The sequence below is a fragment of the Camelus ferus genome, chromosome 35 (genome assembly GCF_009834535.1).
Source record: "Camelus ferus isolate YT-003-E chromosome 35, BCGSAC_Cfer_1.0, whole genome shotgun sequence".
NCBI lineage: Eukaryota > Metazoa > Chordata > Mammalia > Artiodactyla > Camelidae > Camelus > Camelus ferus.
The window spans coordinates 13,725,946-13,750,927 of NC_045730.1; the positions used below are offsets into that span (position 1 = coordinate 13,725,946).

At 38.7% G+C, this 24,982-nt stretch overlaps 1 protein-coding gene across 1 annotated transcript in view; it reads right to left on the reverse strand.

The window, feature by feature from the left end:
- MYO3A (myosin IIIA) overlaps window positions 1–24,982 on the reverse strand; it is a 193,718-nt gene that overhangs the window by 45,666 nt on the left and 123,070 nt on the right. Inside the window, 6 exon segments of the mRNA XM_032473581.1 lie at window positions 1,414–1,619; window positions 3,834–3,911; window positions 4,312–4,391; window positions 9,192–9,321; window positions 11,006–11,094; window positions 12,646–12,799. Coding sequence (XP_032329472.1) covers window positions 1,414–1,619; window positions 3,834–3,911; window positions 4,312–4,391; window positions 9,192–9,321; window positions 11,006–11,094; window positions 12,646–12,799 — 737 coding nt within the window.

Below are 24,982 nucleotides of genomic sequence, written 5' to 3' on the forward strand. Positions count from 1 at the left end.
TCAGTGACTAAATGCTGGCTGTACTTCTGAACTCTAAAACGTAAAGTCTTTAAAATTTGTCTTAAACTATTATAAAAGATTTGCCAGTATGGAAGTCACCACATTTATGCAATTTTGCTCTCCATCATGAATGCATGGTGGGGTTTTCTTTATGCCTAGGCACTTCAAAAGAAGACCTTTCTTTTCTTTCCTAGGTTTCTAAAGAAAAAAATCAAGACCTATCATGAATTGCTGAAAATATGAAAATCTGCAAAAAGAATTAAAAATCTCATTTCATTTAGAAAAGGTCTTGGTTACCCAAAATAAAAGAATGCTTGACACATGATGATGTTTTGTTTTGCTTTGTTTTTCGGCAGAGGGAGTTAGAAATCAAGTTTGTTGTGCAATCACAAAACTTTGTTTTATTCCTAATATTAACTTAGACACTCTTGAAAGGGCCAGAGAATTTTACCCATGGAGACTTCCTCAATGCTAGGTTTTACCTGAAAATTGTAATAGACTTCACTTTTGAAAATTGACACTTCAAGTTTAATGGCTAAGAGAAATCATGGAAGCGATAAATAACAGAAACACAGGCATTTAAAATATTAAATATGTAAGATATTGAACCTCTATAGAGTTACGCAAATGTTAGGCGAACATGATAACCACTACACTACGGAAACCAGACCTTAGCGCCACTAGTATGTTAGTTAATAATATACATTTAATACATAGCATAATTCATTTTACATTAATCTCAAACATTGAAAAGGACTCCTAATACCTAATTGATTCTTTATGTCTTCTAAATCACCTTTACAGACAATCTCTCGATCCTTGTAACAACTCCATCAGGCAGTCGTGGCAGGTTTCCTAGATGACAGAAAGGAGGTCCCCTACAGGACAGGGCTTCTCCACCTCGGCACTGCTAATATCTCAGGCTGGATAGTTCACTGTCGTGGGGAGCTGTCCTGTGCATTTTAGGATCTTTAGCAGCATCCCTGGCTTCCACCCATCAGACGCCAGCAGCAACCCGCCTCACACCAACTGTAATAACCCAGAAAGTCTCCACACAATTACGGGAGCTTTGAGGGGCAAAGTCTCCCCCTGGTGACAATCACTGCCATAGGCCAGTGGTCACATGGCAAGTGGCAGAGCTAAGACGAGAATTAGGTCCTCCAACTGGCCTTTCCATCACACTGTCTCCAGCACGCATCCTGGGATGTGTGTCTTTGACGTGGGCAGCCCCCAGCCACCAACAGAAAGTTCCAGCCCCAGCTCATATCTGCCTTCTCTTCTGATCCATAATCATTTTCGTCAACAAAATGCCTCCTTTCCTAGAATGCCTAAGTAATTCTCTTTTTGTTTCCTAGAATTCTCCTCAAGAATTTTTCTATACACTGTACATGGAAACTTAAGAAATCCACGTACCGCTTTATGAAGTTGGCAAAGAGTATCCGATGCGAGTATCCCAGCCTTCGAATTCTTGCTGTCTCCAGAATTCCCGTGTAGCGAAGCTGCAGCAGAACTTTCTCTTTGTCATATTTTCTTGCCTGACGTTCATTATTTGGTTTGATGCAGCGGACAAAGTGAGGCTGGCCCACCACCATTTTCGATAACAAATCCATCAGAGAATACTATAAACATACAACAAAAATTAAGTTCCCAGCGTCACACACAAAAACTTACGAGCTTGCAGGTCTTTGTATTATCAAAATAAAATCTGAAAACTGAGGGTTACACAGTAATTCACAATAAGTGAGGGAAATATGTATTAATAAAAATTTTATTTATAGTATATTTTTAAAAATACATATTTACTCATAAAAATGAAGAGGTAATAATTAGGAACTTAGCTATTACAAGGCTGCCTGTAAATTCTTAAGGCAGCTTTAATTAATAAATAAGATTATTTTGATAGAGTTTGTCTGTAAGTAATTATATCGTCTTGGAGAAATTTGCCAAATTACAATATTTAGGCCCACGATCTGCTTTCTTTCTTTTACAATTAACTTCCTTGTCTAACTCTTTTTTTTAATAGAAAGTACGAAAGTGAATACTTTGATCCCTGTCAGAATCATCTCCTAGTTTAAAATAAGAACTGAGAAGTTAATGCGTTATAATATATAGGACAAGATTACAAAAATAAGCAAATCCATTTAAGTAATCTGCTCTAGTTTGATAATTTCTTATTTTAGAAATATTTTAATCGCATGGACATGAAAACTGTCTTCTGCAGCAACACCGTATTAAAACAGCCACCAACTGCTAGACAACTAAGTATAACACATTAGCAGAATCATGCTTCAGCTAAAAGTGGAATCTCCAAAAATGACTATGTTGCAGACCAGGTTACAATCTGTCAGCAAGGTAATGAACGTTTGGACGTGGATAGCTGCTGGCGGCTGGGTCTCCTTTAGTGACGGAAATACAAAGCCAGTGCAAGCCAGCCCTGGAACTGGGAAACTGACATAGCACTGGATTTGCTGGGCTTCCTCTTGGGCACCAGACTCAGGGAGCCAGGCACTCATCCACCAGGCGCTGGAGGTGGAAAGGTGATACACGTGTCTGTCGGTGTCCTGAGCAAGAGCTCCCTGCAGCTGAGGCATGGTGTTTCTCGGAGACTAAGGCTGAGTGTTACATTATTTCCATTCTCCTCTGCAGGATGAAAAATAACTTAAAATACGTTACATGCTATATGGAATTATCTCCATCACTTTTCAGTGCTGCTGGAGGTGTAAAATGACTTTATGATCGAATGGCTTAAACATAAACATGGTGTTTGACGTCAACAGCAGTGGTATGATAATTAGTCCCGGACAACTCACTTAGGGAAGAAAATAATTTGGCTGTAAATAGGCTCAGTCATTCAGCTGTGCTGCAGCCTGATGGAAGGTGGGTTTACCAGCAGCAAACATGAAATATTAGGCACATAAATGCACTCGGCGCTCCTCACAGATGAGGAAGCGCACACTGTCTGCTATAAGCTTAGGACTTGAAAAATACTCAGTAAAGTTACCCAGTTATTTTTAAAAGTATTTCATGATTCTCTTAGGGAATTGGATTTATTTATTGAACACATAGGAAATTTAACCCAGTTTCCTCCCCTTTCCCCCACATTACATGATATGATTAATTTCTAGGTGTTGGGTGGTATTTTATTAATTTTTGTTGTCTGGATAAAATGACTTTATCAGAAGAGATAAACAAGAACTGGAGGCAGTAATGCAGGCAGGGAGATCTAGAGCTGGTTCTCCAGAGCACAGAGAATGTGAAATGCTCCTTTTCTCCCCCATCTCCCACATTGTCCAAGGAAAAAGGATCCCACACGAAGGACACAGCAACTCACAGCCTTGGCATGTTACTGTGTTTCCCTGGTGTCCTGTCTCCTTGCCCTGTGTCTATACCCCCTCTATTTTTCCTTTGAGGTTTTCAGCTCCTCTAGGTACAGAGAGATAAAGGAATGGAGATGGACGCTCCATCTTGTCCCATCTGTCCACCCTAAGATCATTCAGGAGTAGAGAGGAGGACTGATGGTTAGCATACCATTGAATTAAAAACCCTCTTAGGTTTCATTCTAGTGGAAACGCATTTGATTCTGGACCAAATTTTAATGAAGCTACAGACCTCCATTAAGATTGACCTAGTATATAATAACTGGATAGATAAACTACCAAAGGAAACCAATCCATAATACACTCTGATAGGTCATGTATCTAACAGACAGTAAATGAAACACAATAAACACTCTCTTTTGCTAACAGCACACTGATATTTGTTACTTTCTTTTAATCGGTAACTTAGAACAAATGACACGTCTAAGCACAACACAGTAGAATTTAGTATCTTACTCTAAAATATGATGCAACTGTTTGTGTTTTCATGTTGGTGGTCTCTCTGGCGTGACGTGTGGCTTCTCCAGCTTCACCCTAAGACCAAGAAAGACAGTGATCTTTTCCTTCGTCTATGCCTTCACACACATAGAATGACAAAATGCTGAATTTTTACTTTCAGGTAACTTGCCAGTCTCACTGGGATTCTAACCAGTTTTGCGTGGGATGTGACTCTCTCTGACATAAGCTGATACATTTTCAGTTGGTCTTAGTGTAATATAAAAACTAGCTGTAAATGAAAAGTTGGGAATATATTGGAAATGCATGATTATTTTAGTGACTAGTGGTAATATGAACATAACATAAATATTTTAGCAGAAAAGAAAGATCAAAGGGAGGAAACTAAGGAAAAGGCTGTTTACTCTTAGCATACAAATACTGCCATTGTAAAGGCCAGAGTCTTAGATTCACTGCCATGAAAAGTGCGTTTTCTTACCTTTGTCAGGTTGATCAACTTTTCTGAAGTCCTCATTTGATAGTTTATTATATTTTTAGTTTTAGAATGTGGCAGATTACCTATGAGAATGTAGATAAAATTAATATACCTTTTAGAAACCTTAACAGATAGAAGATTTCCTCCCTTTATTTCAATGTTAAAAGAAGCACTGTCGATCCCACAATATTCATACTCATATGCTTGCTTAATCTAGTGACTGAGACACTTAGGGATAAAATAATACAAAGGGAAATTTATAACAAATTTTACATTCAGAAAAAAAAAAAAAACCCTCCAGTTTAGAGAACTGAAGAAGGAGAGGTAAGTGTTGGATTTCCTTTTAATTGTTATAAGATATGGGGTAATTATGATAAAGGAGCAATTTTGTGTGTGTGTATTAAATGGCATCTGAGATTCTCTTTAATGCAAATGTGAGCTTTACATACAATGGAACACTACTTGGCCATAAAAAAGAATAAAATAATGCTATTTGCAGCAATATGGATGGATCCAGAGATTGTCATACTAAGTCAAGCGGACTGGAAAGAGAAAGAAAAATGCCACATGGTATCATTTATATGTGGAATCTAAAAAAAAAAAAGAGACACAAATGAACTACTTATTATTTATAACTTAGATGACTGACTTCTTGAATATGTCTAAGTACATTTGACTGTCCTTTATGATTGGATTACTGCATTCTGTTGACTCTTATTTTGTGGTTGGCTTTGATAACTATGTAAGTTTAAAAAGCTAAAGCTCTAAACTGTTCTTAGGAACAATGATCAGTACATACATATAAACTAAAAAAATGTGCAGTATATTGTATTTATTTAGTTACAGGCAATATATTGTATATGTGCAGTCAAATTGTAACAATTCTGCCTGTTTAAAACTGAAAACTGAAAAAAAAAGCTTTACAGTGGGCCTTAAAAACCTTATGGATTTCAATTCACATGAAGTGGTTATAAGCAAGTCTAGTATGGTTGAGGGCAAATGCCATTTTCGACCTAACATTCAGAACTAGGTCCCTGGTCTAGGGCTGTGTACTTGGAGACAACACAAGGCTGTGAAAAATTACGGAGTAGTGAAGAAATTATGTCCTTTGAAGCCAGGAAGACCTGGGTTTGGATACCAGCTATGGTGCTTAAGTTATGCATCATTTACTCTGAGTCTCTGAGTTGCAGTTTGAATCCAGAAAATGCGGATGATAACTTCTACCTCCCAGAATTCTGGTGCCAGCATGTCTGGCACATGGTGGGTGCCTGGAAATGTCAGTTAACGTTTGCTCCCTTCCCACGCAGTACAACACACCCACCAACCCACAGTCTGAGAGTTTATCCTCCTAGGAGTCATCAAAATATTTCCAGAATTCAGGATCACTTCAGGAAGACTGTTTCTCTCCACTCTCATTCTTTCAGGCAGAAAGTAGAGGCTGCATGTTTTGGCAAATCCTTTTTTTTTTCTTTTTCTTTTTGTGGTTGCAAAAGGCTGGCTCTGAGATGACAGTGCAGGAAGGAGCCCCCATGGGGTTTGGTCTTTGCTCTGCTTGTCCCCTGTCCCCGCATCATTCCAGCAGAAGTGCCAGGTGGGTGCGTGGCTTTTGTGTGGGGCTGAGGCTGCATACGGCACTGTTCACTCTTGAAATGTGAGTCTTACTGAACACAGTAGAGCAGTCACTGATGGCTTTCAGAGGAACAGCTTCAGGAATTCTTCTTCTTCTTCTTCTTTTTTTTTTTTTTCAGGATTACCAGGAAAAGTTTTAGAAAAACATTTTAATTGGGGGGGGGGGGGAACAACCACAGACTTGGAGATTTCCTTGAAGCAAGATGAACATACAAAGTACTAGCAGCACATTAATCAGGACAGACCCATTGCTTACTAGGTATCATTACTTAATGTTGACCAAACATACACTAAACTTTTAAGTTTATCCGAAATTAAACCACTAGAGGAAATTTAAAAATTAATAATTTCCCTTTAACAAAATTTATATACAAGTTGTAAAATTATTTAACAGGAAAATAAATGAGAGCTTTTACAAAACTCATTCATGCATATCAACAGGAACTAAAATGAGCACAGATCTTAACGTCAGAAATTATATCGACTTTGCTTTTACAGTAGACCTGATGAATGAAACTGTGATGAAACTGAGGCGGGAAGCCCCATAAAAAGACAGGCAGGACCCCTAGGCAAGGCCGCTGCTCTCCTTCCAGCGCCGTGTGGTTCCCTGGCCCAGAGGCTTTTATCTCACTTTTTGCCTCTAAAGCGGCTAACTTACACCTAGAATTCTATTGGTTCCCTGAGCTCACTTCTGATTGGTTATTTACTTCACTTCTGATTGGTTATTTCCTTCACTCCTGATTGGTTATTACTCTCACTCCTGATTGGTTATTACTCTCACTTCTGATTGGTCCACTTCCCTAACTTTTGATTGGTCCATTTGTAGTACTTCATTTGCATGGAGCTCACTCCTGATTGGTCTATTTCTACAAAGCTTGTTCCTGGTTGGTCAACTTCTGTTGTACTTTATTTGCATATGATGTTGCAAAGTGTAAAACTGGCAGTCTATAAAAGGCCTGTGTAAACCTGCAGTTGGGTTTCAGAGTTTGAAGTGTTAACTCGTGTTTTTCTGCTGGCTGATGGGGTAATAAACCTGAGCTCTCCCACTCTCTGAATGCTGCTTGGTTTCTCTCCTGAATCCAGGTTGCTGTCACAATTGAGCTGTAACACTGAGCTGTGACACATTTTTCTGCAACAAAACAAACTAGAGATGTGAGTTGCAAGGAGTTCTGATGTATTTCCTGGATTCTGACAACCATATTTTGCATTTGAAGTCATACATGCAAAGGGCCGTGGTTATTTCAGAATCTGGGAGACAGCACCATACAGAACTGAAGAGTCTGCACTTTCACACCCGCTTCAGGACTCCCTGGTGGGGTAACACTGAGGAGGCGGCTCAGCCTTTCCCAGCCTCGGCATCTCATCTATAAAAGTACTTCCTTCCCAGAGTGTTGTTTTTTGTAGTAAATGAAAGTCCTTGCACAGTGACTAGCACACTGCAATTTCTGAACAAAGTCATTTATTAGTGTTATTACTGTTACTACTATTACATGTTTGCAAATATAGCTGAATATAAAACCTAAAAGCCTTTGATAGCTTTGAGGCTCTGAGTTACTGAAACACCTTTGACTAGAAAATTCTTCCCTCCTCCCCAGCCAACTTGACACTGTTTTGTTGAAAGTCAGGAGACATGACATAGAATTGAAAACCTGGCTGCATATTTTAAAAGGGTGGAAACATGAAGTTAGATGTACTGACACTGTCAGTGGATACAGAAAGAGATGACAATTGTTAAAGTCAAAACTGAAGACTTCTTTTCTGGACAAGGTAAAGTCACATGGACTGGATTAACCTTTCCACCTCAAACAACTATAAAGACTTACAAAGTTGATAAAACAGTTCTTTTTTTATTTTCAGTTTTTTTTTTTTTTACTGTGATAAAATAGACATGATGTAAAATTTAGCACCTTAATCTTTTTAGGTGTACATTTCAGTGGCTTTAACTACATTCGTAATATTGTGCAATCACCACCACCATTCATCTCCAGAGCTCTTTATCTTGTAAAACAGAAACACTGTACCCGTTAGATACTAACTGCCCATTTCCCCCGACCCCAGCCCCTGGCAACCACTATTCTACTGTCTGTCTCTATGACTAAGACCTCATGTAGCTGGAATCATGTAGTATTTGTCTAGGAACAACAAGTTTTGCAACAAGCAGTACAGGACACTGATCCTCAAGAAAAGGGAAAAGTGAGGTGAGCCCTGTTATGGCCCCAGTATTGTCTGATGAGGTTTCACACTGCACTGCAGGGAGGGGGACCCAGGTGAAGCCTCAATATTTTCAATATTATATTCAGTATGTATATATTGAACAAGGGTGCCCAAGCAATTCAATAGGGGAAAGAATGATCTTTTTAAACAGGTGGTGCTAGAACAACTGAGTAGGGGCACGGAGGACTGAAGGGAGGGACCATGAAGATTCAAGGGGGAACATCACCTGGGGATGATGAACTTGTCCACTACTGATTGTGGTGATAGTTTTACAGGCATCTATGTATGTCAAGAACCCATCAAATTTTACTGTTGAAATATGTGCTGTTTATTGTATGTCAGTTACACCTCAATGAAGTACAGAGAACAATTTCAAACTCCAGTAAAGAAAAACAAACCAAACTACATTTTTTTTCCTACTTAAAAGCAAATACAAGGACGACACAGTTGTTTGGAACAAAGGCATGTGACTTTTTTTTAAAAAAATTTTCTCTGGTTTGTTTCTTTTTTTGTTTTGGGGGAGGTAGTTAGGTATTTATTTATTTTGATGGAGATACTGGGAATTGAGCCCAGGACCCAGTGCATGCTAGGTACATGCTCTACCACTCAGCTATACCGTCCCCCCAAAGGCATGTGAATTTTTAGTCAATAAGGCAGAACTCACTAAACCTGCAGTATCTCAAAGAGGCATCCAAAAGCTGCCCATTCCTGACACAGCAGGTGGTTCTGAACTCCACGGAGGTGACTGAACTCTCCTAGTGAGCAGCTAGGACCCCATCGTATTTTCTGATATGTGATGCAGACACTTTTCTTTAATGGAAACCGAGCTCCTTTACATTGTTTTATATTTTCTTCAGGTGATCTGGGCAGAGGGTATAAGTACATATTTATAGAACTGAAAACAAACCAACATGAAAAAACTGAGGGTTATACACATAAAAATCACAGAGTCAGAAACTACTTGACTGGGCCAGAGGAAACTTCTCAAATTAAAACCAACTCACACATCAAAAAAATTAAAGGAAATTGCCTTAGCTTACCTGTTTTTGTCAGAGGGTGGCTGACTAGCTGCCTGATTACACTGTTTTCTGATGACCTCAAAAGCAGTACAATATCGTTTGGAAGAGTGTCTCTGTTTTTAGCTAAGAACCCACTTGCATTGTAGATGACCTGTTGATAAAGTACGTTACCATCATTGTCACAGCCAATGTCATCATCCTTATCATCATCAACAGATACTCACTGAGAGCCCTCACTCAGTGCTGAGTGACAGACACACAAAGATTTATAAAGGTAGTCCCTTACAACTTGGTTGGAAAAGTGAACCTCTCCAGGCTTACACTATATCTTTTCAGAGAAAAATTCATGTCTCACTGATTTCATTTGGGTTGAAATAACCAGAGGTTTGATTCCTCCCATTTATTATGCTGGCAGTTTTGTGTGTTTCCTTTCTCTATTTGGAGGGTGGGGGCCACCAAGGTATTCTCATTTCTGTGATAACTGATTCACCCGCAGTGAAAAGGCCTTTATAGATTCTGTTTCAGTAGTAGTGTGGTCTAAACGCACTGTGGGTGTTTGTGTTTCTGGAACCTCTAAATAATTTGAAGACTTTCTAAAGATCAGTGTAAGTCAAAGACTTCTGTAGGATGGTCCAAAGCGGTTGCTGTTAGGGGCTGAACTGTGTCCCTTTAAAATGGATATGTTGAAAATCCAATCCCCAGTGTGACTGCATTTGGAAACAGGGTCTTTAAGGAGGTAATGAAAGTTAAAGGAGGCTGTAAGGTTGGGGCTCGAATCCCACAGGACTACTGTTCTTTCAAGAAGAGGAAGATACACCAGCGATCTCTCTCGCTCCCTCCCATGTACAGAGAAAAGGCCATGAGGCCAATCGGGAAGGCAGTCACCTGCAAGCCAGGGGGACAGGCCTCACCAGGTATTCGTACCTGCTGGCATCTTGATCTTGGACTTCTAGCCTCCAGAACCATGAGAAAATACATTTCTGTGTTTAAGCTGCCCCTCCTGCCCCCAAGCTTGTGGCATTTTTGTTATGGCAGCCGAAGAAGACTAACATGGTTATTAAAAACAACTGGATAAGATGATCATAGAAAATTCTTGATGGATATTTTAAAGGAGGCTTATTTGGAAAATAACATGCTGATAATCATGAGAAAGGCTATAACTATAATACTTTAGGTAGATTTTTTTTTTCAATGACAAAAGTCTATGGAATGTTGACTGACACAGAAATTCTAGCAGACTAAATGCTTGGGGTTCAGTGTTATTTCATTTTGCTTATGTATTTCTCATTTTATGAATTCCTTCTTGATTTGAATATCTTCTTAGTCCTCCAATATTTATAACATCTTTGTGAAGGAAAGACCTGTTATTCTCCATAGAAGGGAAGTAAAGCGTCTTCTGGGTGTAGGATGATGTATCTCAGGTTTGCTCTGGTGTGGGGAGGTGTATCCATCAGTGTACAAACGTTGCTTCCACCAACCGCATGACAGTTCGTCAGCTAATTCTCTCTAATTAATTAGCTCAGTTATCTGGTCCTACCTCCAGCCTGGCACCTTCTCTTGTTAAGAAGGAGGAGAGACAAAGGCTGCAATGGACAGAGAAGCATCTGAAGTCTGAAGAAGGCAGTTTCTATAAAAGGTTCCCAGTTATCATTAAAGGAAAGAAAAAATAGGTACTTATTGCCAGCCAACCTCATCCCAAGCCAGATCTTAAGAACAGAAAGATGGTCTCTATCTCATTATAACTGTCTATAAATATTTGGGCCATAATTTTCATAGCCTTATTATTCAGTGAAAGACTAAAGAGAAACTCAGTTACAATGCTTCAGAGTTCTTACCTTTCCTGCGTAATGATGAATTCCAAAACTAAGTTCCATCCTTTTAGGTCTCCAGAAGTACTGTGATTTCAGGTTGCCTTCAAATTTTTCTGCAGAAAAAAATGTAACTCCTATCTCAAGCATGTAGGAGGGCCCTCAAAAAATACAGATTGACTGTAACATCTCTTTCACCATAAAACTGACAATACACAGTGGAAAAAAACACAGAACATTTTATATAGCTGTTATATGCATATTTGTAATATAATCATAAATGGTAAGACAAAATTCAAGGTCATGAATTTTACCATTCCAATATGATTTCAAACAGCAGGTCCCCAACCTTAGCAACCATCAGAATGACCTGGAGGGCTTGTTAAAATAGTCTGCTGGGTCCCACCCCCAGAGTTTCTGCCTCGGTAGATCTGGAGTAGAATCCATGAATTAACATTTCCAGCAAGTTCCCAAATGATGTTGGTGTTCTTGGTCTGGGGACCACATTTTAAGGACCACTGGTACAGAGAAAGGAAACTATGTTCTTGACATCTTGACATTGTCCAGAGAGCTTTATGAAACACAGTCTGATGTGAAGCCCTGAGTCTAGAAATTTGGTATTTTAGCTCTCTTTTCTGTAAGAGAAGCTATAGGCTGTTATTGATTATCTGGGAAACACAATAGGATCACAAAGGCATTTCTACAACAGTTACACCAACACAATTCTCTGTTATTCCATGTCATGGAAGGTACATTTTAAAATCAAAAATCAAGTAATTAGTATGAAAAGATTTCCCCCAAACCTTGGGGTTTTCTTTTCCATCTAGTATTGTCCAACTAGAGGAGAGAATAAGCCAATTGCAGAGTCTGAAGGAAGCAACATCACAGACTTAATGGTAAGAAACAGAATCTCTGTATCACCAAAAGGAAATGAGAGAAAAATGGGAATCTAAATGTTCTCAAAGTATTTATTATACATAATGAGTATCTCTTATATCAGGGAATATGTTTCCACATGGAAAATGGTTTTTTCAGATATCTGAAAAATCTAAAGTTTCTTTTTTATTTTTTTAATTTAAGGGGTAGGACATTTTTCTTTTAACCATTTTAGATGATAATCTTCTTAAATATAATATACACATCTCTGCCTCTCAAATGGAAAAATGAATATGTTTAATCGTTCTTTGATGACTCAGGATTACTATCATGGCTGTTTATTAATGTATTTAACTTAGAGATTATTAAGGTGTTTGAGGCTATTTACCTCTATTAGAAAAACAATTAGAACATCACAGATGAATTTCCTCCTGGTTAGCGATCTCTTTTCCAGTTTCAGAGCCGTCCTTTTGCCCTGCCCTCCTATTTCTAACTTTGGGCTGGGTAATTCCTAAGGTCATTTATAACAGGAGACCCTACAGCTGGGGCTCAAGCATAATATACAGAGAAGTCCAATATCCAAACTTGTTTAATTCATCCCTAAATATGTCACCCTATTATAAACATTCACTGGTCCAGATATTAGATCCAAAGTCTGTTCTTTAAAGTTAGATAAACAGGCTTTGCCATAGCTATTTTTCTCCCAGATAATTAAAGTTTTAAAAAATTGTTCAGAATTGCATGACTGTATTACATGAAAACTATGCAGACATACTGAATTTAAAACTCACCTACAAGAGTCTGGTCGGTGGCCTTGGGAAACCCACTTTCTTCATCGAGGAGGGACAGTAAGCCCATTGGCTTCTGCAGAAACATATCTAGTAGAGGCTGGTTATCCTCATATTCAATAACTCTGGCATCAACATCTTCACTTAGGTATTCATTCTATAACAGGACATGATACATGTAGGAACACTCACTTAAAATCATACAAATAATGTGTAGCTTAGCAGCAAGTACCTAAAATTCTACTTTACACATGTTGTAATAAATTGCTCCCTATGACCTTGCCCTTACACGGAGGGTATTTTATTTTCTCTTTCCAGAACCACTAGTTCATTAGAGTCAGCCCGGGTGATACTCGGGGTACTCATAAAAAGTTTCTAGTCTCTATACTAGAATTTTAGGCATCTCAAGCTTTCAAAGTGTTGCTCATAAGCAGTAATAAAATTATGTTCTAGAATTTATAAATATTAATTAGGTGTATCTTCAGGTTATACTCCCTCTAATTTGAATCTTTTATCTAATTTCAGAAATACTGAATCTCTCAAAAACATTTACATAACTTTTCAGTCATGATGACATTTGCATTTTTTGGGGGTGAACAGCCTGGGGGGGTGGGTCACAGGAACAACCAGTGGATTGAGAACCAAGAACACAGAGGTTCCCATCTGGGTTCTGCCACTTAACTAGCTGTCTAATCCTTTGGAATTCTGTTACTCTTTAAACTTCCATTTTTCTCATCTACTAAATGGAAGGAACAATCTCCATCTAACAAAGTAAAAATGTCTGGTACATTAGCAATCATTTGCTGTTGAGAATATTGTAATGTAAGATGCATAAAATAAAAACAATGAACAATTACTGTAAGATGGTGGTCTCAGCACAACACTGGGGCTGAGGATCTGCTTTAGAAAAGGGACAGGAAGAACTGTCCTGCAGCTTTGCTTCTGTGACTTTTGCCTTCATACCGGGTCCCCACCCCAGTGCTGCAGTCTGTACAAGAGAGGACAACATAACTTCTAAAGCATGACTTGGAGGGTACTCACCAGTTCTCAGGTGATAAAGCAACTTTGTACTGGGGAAGTGTATCAGATAATCACTGACTGGGGCAGAATGTCCTGCACCATTCACAAATTAAAATTACAGGCCATTTTCATTACTGTTTTGATAAACTCTTTAATGCATTAAATATTTTCATTGGATACCTTATACTAAGGAACTATGACGGGTGATAAAGAGATGTTTAAAACAAACTCCCAGCCCTCAGTGGATTTAAAATAAAATGTGACTGATAATTTCAGTAAACAAATATTGAAAATGCAAGGTAACATAGGATAGATAAATGCTACATACACTGTCCTACAAGGAGTTCAGAGAAAGAGAATTTATTTCTGGCATCTTCATGGAAGAATTCAAGTGGGGCATTTAATAAGCCAAATTTTTCATCACTACTTTTGGAGCCTTATGAAATTGAAGCCTTAGCTCAAGAGCATCATGGGGGAAAAACACATGTAAATTTTTAAATAAGACAAAATTTGATACATAAAAATGAGGCAGAACCCATTGATCTAAAAGGTGGATCACCTGAAAGACATTCAGTTTGCCCAGTACAAAAAATGGAAACAATGTTTGAAGTTTCACAGCATTCTCACTTGAAGGTGACCTTGGGAGATGTATGCAGACCTAGAATTACTTGACTGTCAGACACATTATGCTGACAGCAGATTACAGCTTAAATGGCAACCGCAAAGTTCAAAAGAGGCTTTGTATGTTTCATATATAAAGTGGGTGAGGTTAAGGTCTAAATCAATGCATCTGTCACTTCTATTTGCCTGTGTCAAAATCCACCGAATGCCTTTGTGGCAGGTTGTACAGAACAGAGATGAGTAACTTGGAAAACAACGGGCTTAGACCTTTAAGAAATTTGTTAGCATTACAGACTCCGGGCAAATCAATGGAGAAAACAGGCTGTTACCCAGGACTATAAAGCACTTTTAGGAAAATCGTCCTGCCTAAAACAACATACTTTGTATTTATATAGCTGCTATGATTTCAAAGCGTTTCATTGTTTTTAAGCACATGTGGGGAAATACAGCTCATCTAACTATTCAGAAAGTCCTCTGCTAGGCCCTGTGCATTAAAAATACATTTAAAGCAGATGAGCAGGGTTACTAACTGCAGTAAAGCTGAGCTGTTTAGCATATATAATCCCTACTCTGTTCAGATGGCCCAAATTCCCTTTTGCAAAAAGGTCGATGAATAATTATTTTAAGTATATATCAAGGAGAAAGGAAGTGAGAAGCCTTGGATGTTAGAAAACCTCACACCCGAGTGAGTTAAGGTCTCCTCGTTTTGCACTGAATTTTGCGTATGAGTTGTGGAAAGACACAGTAGCAGGAAGCCTGCAGAAGATGCACCTGCAGCTATGACCTAAACAAGTGCAAATATTTAGGGCCAAAGTGTCACCCCAGGAGAAATCTGAAGTGACTACATTGAGTCCTCAGGCTTACACAGCAGCGTGGAAGGGTGGCCATCACAGGCTGATCAGGCTGCAGGCTTCCACGTGGCTTCTAGGGCAGGTGACAATGTAAGCGTGGACTACTCAGTACAGATCCATAACACAATAAAGGCGTGACGTGTCACTGGGGTCTCACCTCCTCAGAGAGACCTCCTCCCAACTCCTGGTCTAATCCAGCAAGCCCCCACCCCTTCTTCGACTGGCCGCTATCTATCTCGCCCCAGCTGCCCTGCTTTAAATTATTTCAGTATTTCTAGCATTTCTCCTTATTATTCTCCATCTCTCTCATTAGAATGAAATCTTGATGAGAAAAGGAACTTTGATTCGCCTCTGCACCATTCTCCTCTATCTAGGGAGACTTGGGCATGTTCCATAAATTATGAGTGAATGAATGAACCTGTGAGTGACTCTCCTGGGAAATTATCTTCTTTCTCCCCCAACTTTATTGAGATGTAACCGACATGTAACATTGTGTAAGTTTAAGATGTACAGTGTGTTGATTTGATACACCTTATATATTGAAAAATGATTCCCACCATAGAGTTAGCTAACAACCTCCATCACATCACGTAATTATCACTTATTTTATGGGGTGAGAACATTTAAGATATATTCTCTTAGGAATTTTCAAGTATATACCAAAGTATTATTTGACTATAATCACCATATTGTACATTAGATCCCTAGGACTTATTCGTCTTAAAACTGGAAGTCTATACTCTTTGACCATCAGGTGCTGGTAACCACCATTCTAGTCTGTTTGTATGAGTTTGGCTTTTTTGATTTTCACATATAAGTGATACATATAGTATTTATCTTTCCCTATCTGGCTTATTTCCCTTAGCATAAGGCCGTCAAGGTCCCATCCATGTTGTTGCAAACAGCAGCGTTTTCTTCTTTCTCCTGGCTGAGTAAGATTTCATTCTGTGTGTGTGTGTGTGTGTGTGTGTGTGTGTGTGTGTGTGTGTGTGTGTGTGTGTGTGTGTGTGTTCTTAATCCATTCATCCTTTGACAGACACAGGTTGTTTCCGTATCTTGACTATTGTTAATAATGCTGCAATTAATGTAGGAATGAAGGTATCTCTTGGAGACCTGTTTTAATTTCCTTTGGATACATACCCAGAAGTGGGATTGCTGGATCACATGATAGTTCTATTTTTAATTTTTTGAGGATGTTCCATACTGTTTTCCATGGTGGCTGCATCAATTTATATTCCTACTAACTTAGCCCTTTTTTTCCCCACACCTTTGCCAACACTTGTTATCACTCATCTTTTTTTGATGAAAGCCATTCTAGCAGCTGTGAGGGGATTTCGAACTGCATTTGCCTGATGATTATTGATGTTGGGCATCTGTTTGTATATTTCTTGGCCATTTGTGTGTCTTCTTTGGAAAAACGTCTACTCAGTTCCTGTTCCTGTTTTCAAATCAAATTGTTTCTTTACTGATTTGCTGTTGAGTTGTATGAGTTTTTAATATATATTGGATATTAATTCCTTACAAGATTTATTATTTGAAAATATTTTCTTCCACTCTGTAGGTTGACTTTTCATTTTGTTGATGGTTCCTTTTGCTGAGCAAAAAGCTTTTTAGTCTGATATAGTCTTACTTGTTTATTTTTGCTTTTGTTGCCTTTACTTTTGGTGAAAATCTAAAATAAAGCCTTGCCAAGACTGATGCCAAGCTTACTCCTACGTTTTCTTCTAGGAGTTTATAGCTTCAGGTCTTATATTCAAGTCTTTAATCCATTTTCAGCTAATTTTTGTATGTGATATAGGAAAGGAATCCAGTTTCATTCTTTTGCATGTGTCCACCCAGTTTTCCCAGCATCACTTATTGAAAAGACTATCTTTTACTTATTGTGTATTTTTGGCACCAATGGTTGAAAATTAGTTGATCATGTCCACTTGAGTTTATTTCTGGACTCTCTGTTCTGTTCCTTTCATCTATATGTCTGTTTGTATGCCCAAACCATACTGTTTTAATTACCATAGCTTTGTAATACAGTTTGAAACCAGGAAATGTGATGTCTAAATCTGAAGTTTCAAAACTATTTTCCTGAAATCAAGGTTTCAGTCAAGGAGTTTGGCTTATGTGAAATTTTAGTTTTATGCAGGTTGGTTATATTCAGTAACAGGGCATACTGAATTCTTACACTAAACTCACACCTGGGAAATGAAGTCATGTCCTTCTCATGTAGGTGTGTTCATCATCTGACACTGATCCACAGTTTTAGGTATTTTAGAATCTGGAAATATTATGGGTTGGTTTAGATGATCCTCAATGTTTATTCTCCTGTATTTGCTGTTTCAAACTATAAATCAGTATCTCTTTCATTTTTTTAATAAGTTCAGCCCACTTTTTAAAAAAAAATTTTAATAATACATTTTATTTAAGACAAAATATCCAAGATGTCATCATGTCAGTATTCAAAAATTAGACACGGGGTATTCTACATGCTTTTCTTCATGATAAGTCTTCAAAATCTGGTTGTTCCGCATTCCCGGCATACCTCGGTCTGGACCAGCCACAGTTCAAACACTCGTGGCCGGATGTGGCCAGTGGCTGCTGTACTGTACGGGGCAGGTCTAGAGTGTTCTAGTCTAGAAACCATCCCCCAGTCCGGTGGTTCTCAGATTGGGCTGACTGTGCCCCCAGGGGACACTGGACAACATCTAGAGACATTTTTGGTTGCCAAGATGGGGGTGGGGGGCAGGGGGCCAGGGATGCAGTGCAGAGGAGGAGTCAGCATTTCTCTTCACGGTGGGCAGAACCCCCGCAGAGCAGTTACACCCATTATGGCCTTGTAGCAGCACTGAGATCCCCCAGCGGCTCCCAGTCCCCAGAAGCCCCGCATACCAGCTGTCTCCTTCCCTCCACCCGTAACCACCATTCTGACTTCTAAAGCAGGGCTGTTGGCCTCTCCTTTCAAACTGTGCACTGCATTCTTGAGGTCTCTTCCCCCAACCTTGTGTGAGTCGTCCTGCTGTTGGGTGTGGTCCTAGACCCACAGTGCTGGGTGGGACATTCCATTGTGTGCAGATACCACACTTTATTTGATGAGCTTCTTCGTTTGCATTTGGGGCAACTCGCTCCTTCGAGCATGCAACGGGGTGTCTCCTGGGTCGATGGTCGCTGCCTCCCCAGCCTCAGGGGTCCCCATCCGGGGCCGGCAATGCCCATGCAGCAGAACTGGACTTAAAGAGGTACGGCGCCTCCGTCATTCGCCCTAAAATACGTGAGGACAGGAGATCCTGCCCCCGAAGCCGAGTGCTCCATGAAGGTCGGGCGCCCTCCTCAGCCCACTTTTCAATGCTTTTATCCATTTCAAGTCATGGAAGAAGAATGAATGGGATTTATATCGGATGGAATTTGGAATTCACTTAGGTGTGTGGCACTGTCTCTGTGTAGATCATGCAGACGATGCTACACACTAAAATTCCTCAAACATTTGTGGAGCACATACCACGTGTATATTTAGGGGTGAGTGGGACTGGAGAAGGCAGAAATAGAGATGAGAAAGGCAGAGCTCCTGTTCTTTAGGGCACAGCAGAAATGCTCTCTTCTTTTCCGTTCCAATCCTTGAGTTACATCCTGGGATTTCTTTGCTTTTGCTGTGTTCTCTTTTTCAGTTGCTCCATCTATTCGCTCTCCAGTTGTCACAGTCTCTGTTACCACTGCCACTTGCCTTAGCGCTACTGCTTTCTCCAATTTCCTTCTTTCCTGACTTAACGCTGATTCTCCTTGGTCTTTCACATGAAAAGACTGACTAACTCACTCTCTTTCCCTCCCTTCCTTCCTCTCTCTCTCCCTCCTTCTCTCTTTCAAACAGATAGAGTATGTTTTCTTCTCTACAAGAGAATACTTTGTTAGATCCCTGGTTCTTCTCAACTTTGCTGATTTGTTTGCTCATGAGAAGAACCCTGGATGGGTATCCTCCACTCTCAGGAGCCCCCAAAATCCATCCACATATTCATCCATCCTTCCACCGATGGAAGGTCCATCGATCCTTCCTTCCATCTATCTGTTCAGGCCGGCCACTGGAAGACACAGGCCACAGGCCCTTCCTAGAACACGGGACACAGCCTTCACCTGTACCTGCCAACCATCCAAACAGACAAACAAACAAAAATAGAGATCTGAAGTCTGGTCCTGGCTTTGTTTAACCAGCCTGTAACGTTGGGCAAGTCAGAGGGAGACATCTGTATCTACGACATGGAAATGATATATTTAGGTTTCAAAATGCCAGAACGTCCTGAACATGCTGTGAAACTTAATGAATGAATGAATAAAGATCTGTTGAGAGGGGAAGGAAGCCACAAAAACACATTTATTTTCTCAGGTCTCTCTTTCAGTAAAAGAATTCCTACTCACCAACTGCTCATATGAGTACACATAGTTATTTGCCCACGTGGAAAGAAACCATTGAGAAAAATCCTCTTTCTAACCATTGACAAAAAACCCCTCTTCATTCTAAGAGAAAGATTTTACATGTTGAAAATCTGGGATTTAGGGTGCTGTCAAGGTGAATTGAGTACGTTTATCATAGTGAAAAAAAAACCTGCCACTTTTTATTCTGAAATAATTTTAAACTTACAGAAAAGTTGCTAGAATAGTACAAAGAACTCCCATGTACCCTTTATCCAAACTCCTCAGTTTCTAGCATTTTCCCACATTTGCTTTATCATTTGCTCTCTTTCTGTACATAGATTTTTTTTTAGTAATAACATTTTACTGAGGTAAATATTTTAAAAAACTAAAAATGAAGAAAGCAAAGTGGTAAATATGCATGCTGTAAAAATCTAAACTCTTTTTATTGAAGTATAAAAATCTGAACTCTTGATGTCAAATAAAATTTATGATTGGACATCTATTTCCTTCTGTATTTTCTATTCAAAGCTGATATCAACAGTCCTATTGATTTTTACATTAATGTTAATAGCAAGCCACGGGGAATGCTGATCATCATTAACCTGAGATGACATAGGTCATTAATCCAGAATTTGACAAGTAACCTAATGAGAAAGTATTTTGGATAATTCCTAATAAAATATACTTGTTATATTTTACACATATTTAATGAACTTTGGAGAAAGGAGATTTAAACGATGCCCCCTAGAACAGCTCCCTTTTGCAGAAAAAGCGGTACACAAACACATGTTGAGATAAAAAGTTTCATCTAGTCACTTTATGTGTATGGTGCCTATCCTTGAAAAGTCTTAAAAGCCATAAAGGACTTTACAAATTTATATTCTATTGACAGGTATTGGTTTAGGATAAGAGGGAGTTTCAGTTTGGAATTCAGAAATGTAGTTTTCTCTGCACCAGGATCTCTTCCACCTTAAACTATTTCTCCTTTATTGTCATGCTTAACTCTTTACCAAAAACTTTTATTTCGGTTTGTCAAGATTATGCTCTAACCTCACATGTAGAAAACTATAGTAACTGCATATGGATCTATGCTCTTAATTGCATATTTCATTCAAAATTTTTCTTAATCATAATTAATAGATTTTTTAAAAATACTGCCAAATTGTTAAAATAAATACCAGAAATCCCCACATCACATAGGGGTGCTGACCAACTTAGTTGATGAAAGAGAAACAGAGTGTGGGCAGTCCAGGTGTTGAGTGAGGGATGGGGGACGGGGAAGACACAGGAGCCCAGGAGGCTGCCTGCGGGAGCCAGAGGCGGAGAGCGCACACTCACAGCCAGGAGATGCCCAGCAATGCTCCACGTGCACCTACTCATTTGGGTATCAACTTCCACATTCACCGAGTGTGTGAGAAGTTTAAGGAACATCTGCACGTGATCTCAAACAGTAACCTCTTACTTGGCTAAGCTTTTATAAAAGAAAATGTATTGTCTGTCAAGGGTTTCTTAAATGCACAGCTGTCTTAATGTTTAAGGAAAATGCCTATAAATGGTGCCCACATCACCACACACACATGGTGCGTGTCATAGGGGAGAAAGCTGGATATAAAATAAAAATTCACACTTGCAAACAACAATTTGAAAGCACTTAGAAGGGGTTTGTATTAATTTACCCACACATTTTTTTTATCAGATGACTGATTCTTTTTACTTTACAAATATTAAAAAACGTTGAAAATATAGATACTATATAAATGAACGAATTTTTTCTTCTTTGTAATTGTCACAAATTATATGTTGGAGCCCACACTCAAAATCCCAAAAGCTTTAAACTTTAGGATATGAACAGCTGGAGATAAAATTCATACACATCACTTTCTGTGAGAGAAGCCAGATCCATAATTGCACTTATTGTTCCATTATGTGCTGCAAATAGCTTCCTGCTTATAAAATGACTTCTGACTTTTAATTCTAAATTCATGGGTGCATATATAAATTATATATATATGCAAAAGCTTATCCTCATAGGGCTTATCCAAGTATTAATAGCTCACTTTAAAAATACACTTTAGTTCAGTTAATGGCCAGAAAAATGTGCTGCACTCCTGGATCAGAAAGCTAATCCGAGGTATAAATAGGCCTATGAGGAAGTAGAGTGAATCTTCAGGACCACAGCACAATGCTACAGAGTTCTGGATGCCTAACAGCCCTACAGAACAATGGCATTTGTTCCTAATTCAAACTCATGCCCATGGGGGACTAATCAATGGTTGGTGTTCCCTTGATTTGAATTGTGAACTTCTAGAGAACAGGGCTTATTTCTTTTTGTATGTTCTGTACCACTATGATTACACCACCGTGCAAAAGTAAAAGGACAAAACCCACAGCTACAGCACTAGCGTGACTCTCAGTCAAAGAGAACTTCAGGCTTTCTATCACACTTTCATTACTGTTGAGCTCTCTTTCATATGGAAGAAAACCAGAAAATAAACAAAAACAAATCCAACAAAAACAAAATCTTGGCTGCATAATTACCATGGAGATTCAGCGTGAGGGCTACCTCAAACAGCTACCTTCCTTATCAGAAATGCAATGGCTTGTTGGCTGCTCCTTGAGCTGCTAATTAAAAGCTTTTTGAAAAATATGAAAATAGTGTGCATTAAAATAATGCTATACAAATGGATCAGGGAAGGCTGAAATATGGATACTCCATCCATGGAATTAATAAAATTAAGAGAAGAGCATACAATTTTTCAGTTGCAACTTACTTAGAGGAGTCATTACTAAGAAGAGTCTAGAATTTTAAAAGATTGCGATCATACTCCTCTTTGTCTGTTTGCAGGGGTGGGGACCTAGATTATTATCCAATTTTCAAACTATCATTTTCAAATATAGATTGTTCCTTTAAACTTTATTAAAGTCACATGGTTCTTCTAGTGCTGTAAGAGTATGGGAGCTTCAAATATTATATTCAAATACTAGCTTCAAATGAAATATCGAACTTCAGAAAATTTTCAGAAGCTATATATTATACACAGTAGAAAAATACTACTCTATCTTAGAAACAATGATCAGTACATATATGTAAACTAAAAATATGTGCAGTATATTTTTATATGTATTTACACACAATATATTGTATATGTGCAAATTGTAATGCAGTCAAATTGTAACAATTCTACCTATTGACTGAAAAATGAAAAAAAAAATACTTCCATACTAGCTCTCTTAGACATTCTAAATATCTACATAATAAGGAGAAAAAAAAAAGATACAAGTTCTGGATGCTCCCCGTTGTGGGTTGAGAGTCTGAGGAATATAATTTACTGTCCATAGAAAAGTAGGTTTTGGGAAGAAAGGAGGCACAGCTGCCAGCGAGTTGAAAATGATTTGGGAATATGTTTCAAAAGGAACACAAACTGGTTGGTTGGAGGCAACCATACCAAGAAACAAAACTGTCCACTCAACACTATGGATTAGGTCACTGACATAAACTCTTTCACTAAAAGTGTTTTACTGCAGTCTGTTGATTATTGTTGTAATGGAACGTAATGGGAAAATGATATTCAAAGTGTCTTCACAACCAACTCTGCTGTACATTACATGCAAACCAAACTAAGGCTGAAAAAGGAAATACCTTTAGCAAAATCTTAACCTATGTTCCGATGTTGTAGGACTGTCAATAAAGGTAATACTTGTTGGTTTAAGCAGGACCAGAAGTGGTTTCATCTGTGAAGATGCAGCCCAAGGCTTGCAAGGTTTCTAATCCTGCTCAGATTGGACATGTCATGTGTATGTCCATGAAACTGACAACACTATGCCTTCCTGATAAGCAATAATGGCTTTATTAAACAGAGGAACTCTTATTTGACCAGAAAAAGTGTGACTGTGATTTTAATTAATGATTTGGCTGAATGGCTGTTTCTCACGTATAGAAATTGGTGTAAATGTGCTCTCTTTATCTGTGATAGCTAATACAGCTAAATAAAAATTTCTCAGTTATAATTTTTGCTTTCACAGGGGAGTGAAAGGGTGAAAGAAAAAAAAAAAAAACAAAAACCCAAACAGGTGCACTCACATGTTAAACTCAACAGAATCACTGACTACTCCTGAGCCCTCCGGATCACAGATTCACAGACCTGATCACTCAGCTGCCAGTGCTTGGCCTAATAAGATTACGAAGCAGGGATTCTTCGGTCATTACCCTAGGAAGGCATTTGTAGGGATTGGGAACGGCCTTAATTCCTCAAAGTGCTTTGCATAATCACAGATCCTAGTTGCATTTTTAATTCATTGGAGGCAATTTTGAGTTGGTTTTGTTTTGAAAGCCAATCAAGGATATTTTTTAAAAAAGTTCATAGAATAGCTTCACTTGTAGCAAGCCCAAAGACAAAAGAATTAAGAGTGTTAGGATCATAAATGAAATTCAAGGCTATCAATCAATGTGTAAATCAAACTGTAAACTGTTAACATTCTGTAAAAACTAAAAAGCAAATAATTACTGAAAGATTTTTTAAAGAGTAGTTCCAATAAACCAGGTTTTAGCCTCAACCCCTGAAAGATAAGACTAACAGAAGTCTATCAACACAAGTTGTTAATGAATCAAATGGGAAATGGAGGAAGATGCACCTGGTCCCATGAAACAAATAATCCTAACAAATCCTTATCAAATAGCCCAAAGCAAAAAAAAAAAAAAACTTACTTATTTCAATTTCTGGTTAGAATGGATTCTGTGAACATTGTGAGTCTTATTAAAGCAAGATGACATTGATTTAATCTTTACTGAGCATTTGCTATATGTCAGGCTCTGAAGATACAAGAAGAATTAAGATACAATCCTTGGCTTCAAGGATTTTTCAGCCCAATGAGAGGGAAATGCAAATGTAAACCAAATACTGTACTGTCAAATATTTTTGCTGGAGTGTAGAGGAGGGAGGAATATAAGTCTTTTGGGTTTGGATTTCAGAGAAATGAAATGTATCATAACACTTTTGGCTGGAGTAAGTCGGTAGACAGAGATGTCATTCTCTGAGAAAGAATATAAGTAAGAATGAAAGATGATGAGCTCAATTCTGGATAAAGTTCTGGAAGCTGTCCTAAATGGAGGAGGTTCGGAGAGAGGCATGGGATGGAGGTGGGACTAGAGCACCCCTAGCACGAAGGGGGCAGGTTGAAATAATGGAAATAGATTCTTTCCTAGTGAATAGAAAAGGGTCAAGGATGGAACTCTTTGGAAGCTAGCATTTGGGACAGTAATTCTCAGCCTTGGCTGCACACTGGAATAGACTGGGAAACTTTAAAACATAGTGATACCTAGGTCCATCCTGAGAGATCTGATTTAAATGGACTGGGACAGGATCTGGGCAATGAGATTTTACAAAGATACCCAAGTAATTCTAAGATACAGCCAGGGTCAAGAACCACTGGCTTATGGGGTGGTGCAGGAAGAGTAA